Genomic DNA, 9,763 nt, shown 5'->3' on the forward strand with positions numbered 1-9,763 from the left:
GGGCAGGGAGCCGCTGAGACTTCCCTCCCAGATCCACATGCCACCAAGCATTTCTCAGGACTGACAATTAATCTTCTCACCTGTGTATGTAGGCTCATTTTTCTCTCACGTGCGCAGATACTGCTGATATGGAAAAGCACAAATTCGTTTAAAGATTTTTCTGAATTCTTGGTGTGTGTGTGTGTGTGTTTTTTTGGTCACACCAGGCATTCTAAAGGTGCAGGCGTTATTTTGTGGGGCTTTGTGAGATATTTTTGGACGTTGTAAAGGGGTCATCATCCTCAGCAGGGTTAGGAATTAGTGACCATGGAGTTCATGGTGCGGTGTTGTAGGGCCCTTCCTGTCCAGTATTTGGGCTCTGATGCTCGTACATCTTTGTGACATTTTTCATCAAGATCAGACTAAGAGTCCCTCCATTAGGTAGAAGTCCTTCGGTGACAGTGACAAAACCCAATGCGATCAGGTTTGAACAAAAAGGGCGTGTGTATCATCCCAGGTCACTGAGCTGTCCATTTGAACCTTCAGGTGCAGCTGGATCCAGGGCCTTGAGCAGTGCTGGCAAGCATCCTCACCCCGTCATGCATCTCACAGTTCTACTGGCCGCTTCTCGACTTCATCTGGCAGGTAAGATGGCGCTGGCATCCTTCAGCTACATCCTCCAAGATTAGCAATCCTGGGGGAGAGGCTACGTAGACATGCGTTCGCTAACACTGTTTCCTGCGTGGGTTCAGGCAGGCCCCTAACTGTCAGAAGTAAGATTCAGAGGTCTCGAAGGGGCCCTAGGTGAGCAGGACGCCAAGCGGAATCCTGGCTCGGTGAGACCAATAACCACAACGTGGCAGGATGTGGTTACACGCGCAGCAGGAGACTCTCCGTGGTGGTGGGGACGGTGAGTGCCCAGGACTGAGGCTGGGCAGGGCAGGCGCTCAGGTCTCCAGAGGACGGATCACCTCGCCTGAGCTAGAGACAAAGGCCTGCTTGGTCACAAAGGTCCCTGGTAAAAGAGCAGATGCCTGAAGCCAGATCCACTCACGTCTTGTGGAAGGGGGGCTGAGGAGCTGTGCCCCGGGGCGTGGGGATGCTCAGGCTGGGGTGGGAAGGAGGGGCAACAGGACCACACCTGGGCAGTGGCCCTGAGGTCCAGAGGCCAAGGTTCCCAGCTCCCCATCTCCCGGCCACTCGCGGGCTCCCACAGGGCAGCCCTCCTGGCACCTCCAGGCCCTGCGATATTCATTCATCCATCCTTCAGACTGGGGCTACAGAGACAGTAACACCCAGCCCAGACCCTTACGGAGCCCCCGGTGGGGGGGGGCAGCTCCCACCTCCTGGTGGCCATCCCTGTCAGGCCCACCAGTGAGCCTCTCTCATCTCAGGAGCACCCCCAAGAACATTCTGCTCGCTGAGACCACACAGGGGCACCCACCACAGCCAGCCCTGGACCCCGAGCCTATCTGGGAGCCCACAGTCCTCCTCACTGGGCTTATCTTCCACAGCCACGGAACAGAGAAGGGGGGCCTGGGCAGCACCCCGAGTCTCTGGGTAGGAAATGACGCCACGTTCTGTCTGCAGTTCTTTGGAAGGGAGGAGAATGCAATTCCACAATTGGTTTCAGTGAAAGATTTGCTACTATTTGACTAAGATTTATTATTGATTTGGGGTTGTTCCAAGCAAGCCTGGGTGGCTTCCTGAGGGGCGGCTGGGAGCTCGGGGGGCAGCTGCACCCCTGCCCGTTCTCTTCCACAAAGTCGGCTGTGACCCGGTTGCTGCTCTGGCCACAGCCCTGTCTCTAGCCTGGGAAGGGTGGCGCTGTCCAGCCCCGCTGGACGCCCTTCCGGGTCCAAGGCTGCCGCCCCAGGCCCAGCCTCCTGCCCTGTCCAGCCTCCCCGGGCCCCAGTGCATTTTTGCTCGCTCGCCCCACCATCCGGTACCCTGCCTTCGTTCCGATCCTGGCACCTACAACTCCTTCCCTGTCTCTCTCTCCTGCTTATCCCTTGAGCTTTCAGGTAAAGTCCAACCCCTGCTCTTCCTCGAGGCCCCCGAGTCCCTCAGGCCGCCTGTGTGTGAACCCTCCCCCTTGTGGCCCCAGGATGCAGCCCTAGTTTGTGGCATTTCAGGGAAGAGGAGGGGATGCAGCTTCAGCCCATTCTTCTGGAGTCGGTGGCAGTTGGTTGGGGAGAGTGGACTTTCGCCAGCCCAGAGGCTCTGTGGCCGAGGCCAGGAGGGATGCAGAGGGGCGAGAGGGCCTGGGGCCAGGCTCTGTGCTGAGCCCTGAGCTGGTGGCACAGGGCGAGTGTCGCTGGGCCTTGTGTCCTCACTGCCGGGCGCATCGCAGCCAGGCGGCCAGTGTTTGTGGCATTGAACTGACCCCTCCTGCCCTCGTGCTTCCGTTTCCTCGTCTGCGAAGGGGAAGCAGTGGCCGTACCCCCACTCCAGGCTCACCGGGAGGTTCCCGTGAAGCCAGGGGCGTAAGTGTCCAGCCCACAGCCCGGCCGTGCCAGGAGCATGACAGAGCACGGCGGGCTGGGCTCAGGAGAGCAGCTCCCTCCGGGCTGAGGTCTGCTCGGAAGGGCCGCATCTGCCGAATGAAGGTTCGTCATCTCACTCTCCACTGTCAACATTTCTGTCCCAGAGGCAACGAGTGGCAACGAGAAGGGCCGGCACGTTCGGAGACCTTCGAGGCTTTCCTGCTGGGAGCACAGGGCAAGCAAACTGTGCGCAGGGCTGAGGCTGGGGGTGAGCCACACCTGTCCAGGGGACACCGTATGCATGCTCCAGGCTCACCGAGCTGGCCTCACTCTGCAGGAGAGGACGGCGTGGCAAGACGGCCAAAGTCCACCAAGAAATTCACGCTCCCTCTCCCACTGTGAGCTGTTATGGCTCAAGTGAGGTTGTTTGTAAAAGAACTACATTTCCCAGACTCCCCTGCTTCAGGTACAGCCAGGTGACTAATCAATGGGATGCTGGAGATAAAGCTGGGTCTCTAAAGAAAGAAGCTTCATTACTCTTCCACAGAGAGCTCCTTCTGTGTCTGCACGCAGATGCCCCGGGGGCTGATAGAGACACAGAAAGGAAGGAAGGGGGGTCTCTGAACCCCTTTGCTACAACCAGGACCACTTCATTGGGCCCCATATAAGTGAGAAATAAAGCTCTATTACATTACATCTCTGAAACTGTGGCTTTTATTTATACCAGCAGCTGGCCTTGCTTGGGGGAGAGGCTGGTCAGTTAGGGACGGGAAGGTCATTGGGAGGTTATGGGGGTGGGTGAAGCGAGCTGCATCCGGGCTGCAGACTGACGGAGAAAGGCCGGGCACGTGGTGCAGGAGAAGTTCAGGGGGTGAGACCAGCAGGTGCTGGGGGGCCCACCTGGGTGTGGACCTTGCTGGCTGGAATGTGGGACTGCTTACTGAGCTAGAAGGGGGCGCTTTGGAGTGGGTGGGGCCGAGGTGACAAGTTTGGCTTCCTCCATAAAGAGTTCGAGGCACCTGTGGACCAGACAGTGGAGATGCCCAAGAAGCAGTAAAGTACCTGAAGCTCATAGGACAGGTGGGGGAGCTGGGGCTGCAGCCAGAGACTCGAGAGCAGGTGGAAAGTTGCCGAAACGAGTCAGCCCAGGGTGAAATGCCGCGGACTTGGTCTTGAAGGCCGTAAGGAAGCGTCGCTGGGCTTTGGGCTGGGAGTCCTGAGTGACGTCGGTGTCGCCAAGTCCATTGTGGTAGCGAGGAGGCTGGAATGGACGGGGAACCCTGGAAGCAGATGGGGTGAGGACCCTGTTGCAGCAATCCAGGGGAGCTGGAGGTGAAGGCGGGGGGTCCACTCTGAATACCTGGCTTTGTTGGCTGGGGCGGGGGTGGTCAGGGCAAGGGAGGGGTCGCTTTCCCGGGCACAGGCCGCTGGGTTCTAATCCTCGGAGCACACCATAATACCACATAGGTGTGTTTATTTAGCACGTTCTCTAGGACGTTCTGGCAGTTGTTTGTCCACGTCACACTTAGAGCAATTTATCCTCCCTCCGAATTGTAAAAGGAGCTCGCTTCACGTGGGGAGAGCAGCGCACCGGCATCGTGTGGCTCTAAGGGGTAATTACTCTCCAGCAACTGATGGGGCCATATTTTCTGAATGAAAAAGTGGAGCTTCTAGGCTCTGTTCATTGGAAACCCATCGGCTATGGGTTTCAACTCTCCGTCTCTTGACTATTAATTTGTCTGGCTCCATATTGATTTTCTTTCCTGTGGTTTAGGGGCTGGGTTTGGTTTGAGATACAGAACCTGCTGCTTCGTCTCCTCTGTCGCCCTCCAGCCCTCAGGTGAGAAGGGGGCCAGCGGTGTCACTGATGGGCCCACGGCCACCTTCCCCACCCCTACCAAGGATGGATTTCTCCACCCAGCCAAGCCTACTGAGGATCATGCCTGGCACTGTGCTGAAGCTCGCGGACCCAACATTCGACGGGAGAAGCAGTTTTCGAGGACGGGCGATGAGTTCCCTGTTTAAGGGCCTCGGGTTCCCACGGACCACCGCTGTAGAGTGCCTGGAAGACGGAGGCCCCTTTGAGGTGGCAACAGGACCCCATATCATTTTCTCCAGCTGCCATGCCTCAGGGTTCTCATCCGTCAAACGGAGCCACGCATCGCTGCTCCCACAGGGTTACTCGCCATGGCCCCCCAGCTGGCTCTCGGCTCGCTCTCTCCTTGTCCCAAGGCCCCCGAAGGCCAGGCTCTCCACCGGCCACTCCAGGCTCTTCCACTTTTGGCAGCAGCCTGTCATTTCTCTCTCCAAGGTCCCTGAACCTCTATCTCCATCGCAGTAGGCTGCCGGCTACTTCCTGGACTCAAACGTGGACCCCTTCTTGGCAGAGTTGCCATTTTACATTTATTTATATGCTTTTGATTAATACTTGCCCTGGACAGAGCCTGTAAGCACCTCAAGGACGGTTTTCAATCACCACCGTGTGTAGTGTCCAGCTCGGGGCCGGGCACACGGCGGCCCCCCCCACAAGCAGTACTGACACAAGCTGAGTCAGGCTGGAGCCATGGGGTCCAGCTGTATGTGGATAATGCTGGAAGGGCTCTCAACTTGGGGGTTCAGCAGGAATGGCCCACGGGTGGGTGGAACGTGGTGAAACCCACACTCTAGGACGAGAACACCGTCCAGTGATGATGGGCTCTGCAGCGGGTTGAGGGGCCCCGGTCATGGGCTGCTGTCCATCCTTGTGGAGGAGCCTGCGAGGTCTGCTTACCTGAGGGGCTGGGGAAATGGCTCTGTGCCCATCCAGACGAGTGCTATGGCTTTGGCCTTGAGCCGATGGCCTGGGTCTGCCCTTGGAACTCAGCTTTGCGTCCCCAGGCCCCCCGGGCCGCAGGGTGCCAGCCCTGGACACTTTATTCCCATGGTGCTGGTGGCAGCGGCACCTAAACCCTGCCCTTGCCCAGAAGAGGCGTTTATTTCATTTCCTGCCGGGAGTTCCGTCTGGAAACGCATCCCCCACCGAGTACAGTCGGGGCCTCCATGCCACTTCCTGTGTCACGCCCTGAACCGTCCCCCCAGGAGCAGCCGCCCAGGAGCAGCTCAGGGCCTGAGCTCTTTCATCCTTTCACGTCTAACGCCGTGAGAGCTGTAAAATGCTCTGTAAACTACACCCATGTGTGAGCGGTTTGAGCAATTATGGCTGGCCCTGGAAAGCAGTGAGGGCTGGAGCGCGTTTCAGGTGTGCCCCGCAGGGACCAGGAAAGGCTAGCGGTGGGAAGAGGCAGGGCACCTGGGGGAGACAGGATGTTGTGCAGACATCTGCATGCGTCTGGCTCTGGCTGGGAGGTGGGGTGGCTGACAGCCGGGTGTCCTTCCCTGATTGAGATCATGTGGAGTCTTGCTGAGCTCCTCTTGGGAAATGCTGTCCTAGTTTGACTGTGGGTCTCCCTCCCCAGCCCTGCCGGCTTCCGGCCAAGAAGCCTGTTTTGTAAGAGTTGGCCCCGGCTCTCCTGTTCTCACCCGGAGAGGAGAGGAGCCTGCCATCCTTGAGACAGGGCCTCATAAACCTGTAGCAGAGACAGGACACGATTTTCACTGGAGTGCGGAGGGCGGGCTGGGCAGCCGCGCTGGTGACAGCGAGATCCACTCTCCCTGGAGAGAAGTCGGTTCATAGGGAGACAAGAGAAAATGTGCCTAGAGGAAGAAATTCTTCAGCTCAGCTGCCACTTCTGGTGACGGCAAAGGCCACTGTTGACATCTCCCTTGTTCTTGGTGTGAACACACTCTTGTGGGAGAAATGTGACAAGTTCTTTTTCCCTCCCAAGAACTCCTCATGCAAATGGAGGCGCGATCATAGTCCAATTTTCCCCAAATAAGGAACTGCTTTGGGAGGAGAGAGAGGGAGCTAGCGGAATACAGAGTGTGGTTTCGCAGCGCCCGTGTCTTTAATACCCGCTCCCTCTCACTGAAAAAGCATGTTGCTCCGCAGCCCCCACCCACTGGGACTCCCTGCCTTGGATCCGACTTACAAAAATGAGTAAGGACTTTTATTTCTGACTGTGGGCGAGGGAGGGAGGACTCCGATGCTGCAGGAGCTCTGTCTTCCTCTGTCACTCTCAGAAACACCCGGAGTGGAGTGAGAACTGTGACAAGACTTCTGTGATGGGGTTACAGAGCGGAGGGATCTGAGAGGTGCCGGGTCCTTGCCCTCTGGCTGGGGACAAGAGCGGTGTCTGAGTCAAGGCCTTATTATTATGGTTTTATTTTATCTTTCTGGGGGTGGGGAATGAACCGAGCTGGGAGCCAAGAGAAGGTGGTCCCCTACCACCTGGGGTGATGTCCCCTCCACCCCTCTCCCGGGCCTCTGCTTCCCCATCTTTAATGGGAATGAGCCCAATGCCCCCTTGCCTCTCGGCATCGCTACCAGGATAGGAGAGAAAGAGCTAATTACACAGCATCACCTGTGTAGTGGATCTCGGATGTCGGGGTGAGTCAGATCGCCTGCTTGTTAAGCCGTTGATCCCAAAGGCCAGAGACTCTTCTGTCATCAAAGACTCATTCGGTCGGTGGTCTGCGGAAAGCTCTGAGGTCCAAATGCTTCATTTCTGAGGGGGAGTGAGGCCCGAGGAGGTGAAGGGACTTGATGGAAGAGACTCTGTGAAGCCGATGGAGGCGGGACGGGGCTAGAGCCACCTCTCCTGATTCCGATCTGTTTTTAGAGTCAACGTGTTTCCTCATTTCACACAGGCAGTGTGTAGGGCTCTGAGCTGGGCATTTCACTGAATGTGGTATCACCCCATTTCATAGAGGAGAAAAGTTAAGGCTCAGAGGAAGTGAGTGACTTAGACCAGTAAGTGCAAGGTCGGGATCCAGAAGCAGGTCTTTCTGACCTTGACCTTGACCTCTGACCTTGACTCTCTGGGTGTCAGACAGACAGGATTAAGGACCGTCCCTGGCGTCTTTTCTCACGAGCCTGGTGCCGAGCAGAGGCTGCCGTGTGCTGGTGCCAGTTTCGTTTCTGTAGCCTCCTTCCCTTCGACGTTCTGCCTTTCTGTGGGGATGCGCTCACTCCCTGCTGCTGGTTGTGGAGCCGGGAGTTTGGTATGGGGGTGCCGGCGAAGGTGAGGGAGAGGGCTCCTGTCTGGTGTCACTGTCGGCTGTTACCTCTTTGCGGGGACTGGGGCTGCCGCAGCAAAGCCGACCATCTCAGGCTCTTCCCCAGTGCGTCCTGGGCTCAGTCTCACCCAAGCGGGGCTCCCTCCCCTAGGCCCCGCCCTCCAGCAGGCCAGCCCCAGAGGCTGAGAATCGAGGGTCATCGACACACAGTTCTCTGCCTGCGCACTTCCCGTGATGGCCAGCTCACTGAGTTCCAAGGTGGTCGGTGACATTCCAACCAGTTCATATTGTTATAATAGTCTCATTTGCAAATTAGTATATGCTTTAAATATTGTGCATATAAATATTTATAAATTATCTATAAAATTGTCTATGCTCACAAATAAATATGTTATATATAAATTATATGTAAATCGTATTATATAAAATACTAAGTAGATGTTGTATGTGCTACACATGTTCTTACCTATGTTCTGTAATATACGATATATTAATATTATAATATTTAGATATATACTTTATATAATATATATACTTTTATAATTTTATGTGCCGAATGTATACAGCTCTGCTCCTTACTAGCCGTGTGTCTCTGGGAAATTACTAAAGCTTCCTGTGCTTAGGGCACAGACAGTATAACATAAGATTTTTCTTCGAATAACAAATGAAAAAATATTTTCATAATATTCATTTTAATAACAGTAGGAAAAATCTTATCGTGATAATCGCTTATGAAAATGCTATCATAATATTCATTTATTGTCATTGTCCCGTTTACGTATCAACAGGCGCCGGCCCTCGGCTGCCGGTGCGATCTGCTCCTTCGTCCGCCTGTGACACAGGCGCCCGCGCGCCGCCCCGCTCCCCTCCCCTCCCTGGGCCGGGTCTGGCAATGTCTTTAGTTTTGCCAACTCTTTAGGCAAGAGGAGCAGTTCCTCCCATGTGGCAGAGGAGTTATTCTCAAAATCTCAGTTGGCTTAGCTCCATGCCTGTGTTTTGGGGAGAAGGACAACTGAGCGAAGGGCCAGCTTGGGCCCTGCTGTGATGAAGAGACGGATGGGGAAAGGGAGGAAGAGGAGGGCAGGGGCCCAGCCGGAGGAGGAGGGAGCAGCGGGGCAGGCGGGCCCGTGTCATGGCGGCCCTGGGCCCGCTCTCTGCAGCTGTCGGCGGCCCCCTCGCCCCGCCCAGTGACTGCATCCTGCTTCTTTGGTGTTTTACTTCTGCCACCTCACGGACCCTTTCAAGATTCCTGTGAGATCGATGTTATTTCCCCCACTTACAGATCAGGACACTGAGGCCCTGAGATGTGAAATGATTCACCTCCAGTCAACCGGCTAGGAAGGCGTGGAGCCCGGACGTGACCTGGAGCCTGTCAGACTCCGAAGTCCCACAGTGGTAGAGACCGGAAAAGGAGCAAAGGAAGAGACCATTCTCAGGAAGAGAGACCTCGAGAGATAAAGGAAGAGTCAAACGCAGATAAAGCCAGGGAGAGAGACAGAGGCAGAGAGAAACCCAAAGGGACGAGAGAGGGAAGACGGAGCAAGAACGGAGACCCTCTGAGAGAGAGAGAGAGAGAGAGAGAGAAAGAGAGAGAGAGAAAGAGAGAGAGAGAGAGAGCGAGCCACAGAGAGGAGGGTGGAGGGAGGAGGGATAAGGAAGGAGAGGGAGCAGGGGGAGCGGGGGAGGCCGGGCCAGGGTGGGGCCTGGGAAAAGGAGGGCGCAGATCAGGGACCACCCGGGCGAAGGCTCCGAGCTTCTCCTTCAGCCCTGGTCCACGCCTCTCTCTCGGTCCCTCGTCTTCTCATAGGAAGGGCCCCGAGCTCCGTGTGCAGCGGCCTCCTGGGGAGAATTTCACCCGGAACTGAGCTGGGAGGGATTGGGGTGGGGAGCTTGGAGTCCCAGGAAGTCGGACCCAGGGCCTCATGGGGGACCTGTCTGTCCACACAAGCTTCAATGTCTGGGCGCTGAGGCCACTCGGCTTACAGTGACTGGGAGATTCGGCCAAAGGGCCATTTAGAAGGACACGGAACAATAATTATACTTTCCAAGCAGGCTTCAGTGTCCACGTTGGATCCCAAAAGCCAACTAACAGTAAAAGCCACCAAACCAAACATCCCATTACCCCAACCCAGCCTCAGAGCAGAACCCCCGACTGTGCCACAAATGAAAGGGGGCCGGGTCTT

General features: G+C 56.2%; 1 protein-coding gene across 1 annotated transcript in view; it reads left to right on the plus strand.

Annotated features, from left to right (window-relative positions):
* The window catches only part of BCL11B (B cell CLL/lymphoma 11B), a 109,379-nt gene extending 104,889 nt beyond the window's left edge, over window positions 1–4,490 (plus strand). Inside the window, exons 5-6 of the mRNA XM_011375260.1 lie at window positions 2,630–2,733; window positions 4,306–4,490. Of these exons, the coding sequence (XP_011373562.1) occupies window positions 2,630–2,733; window positions 4,306–4,490 (289 nt within the window). The remainder of the gene's footprint in view (window positions 1–2,629; window positions 2,734–4,305) is intronic.
* The last annotated feature ends 5,273 nt before the right edge of the window (window positions 4,491–9,763 follow it).

Source organism: Pteropus vampyrus, unplaced genomic scaffold (genome assembly GCF_000151845.1).
Source record: "Pteropus vampyrus isolate Shadow unplaced genomic scaffold, Pvam_2.0 Scaffold268, whole genome shotgun sequence".
Taxonomy (NCBI): Eukaryota; Metazoa; Chordata; class Mammalia; order Chiroptera; family Pteropodidae; genus Pteropus; species Pteropus vampyrus.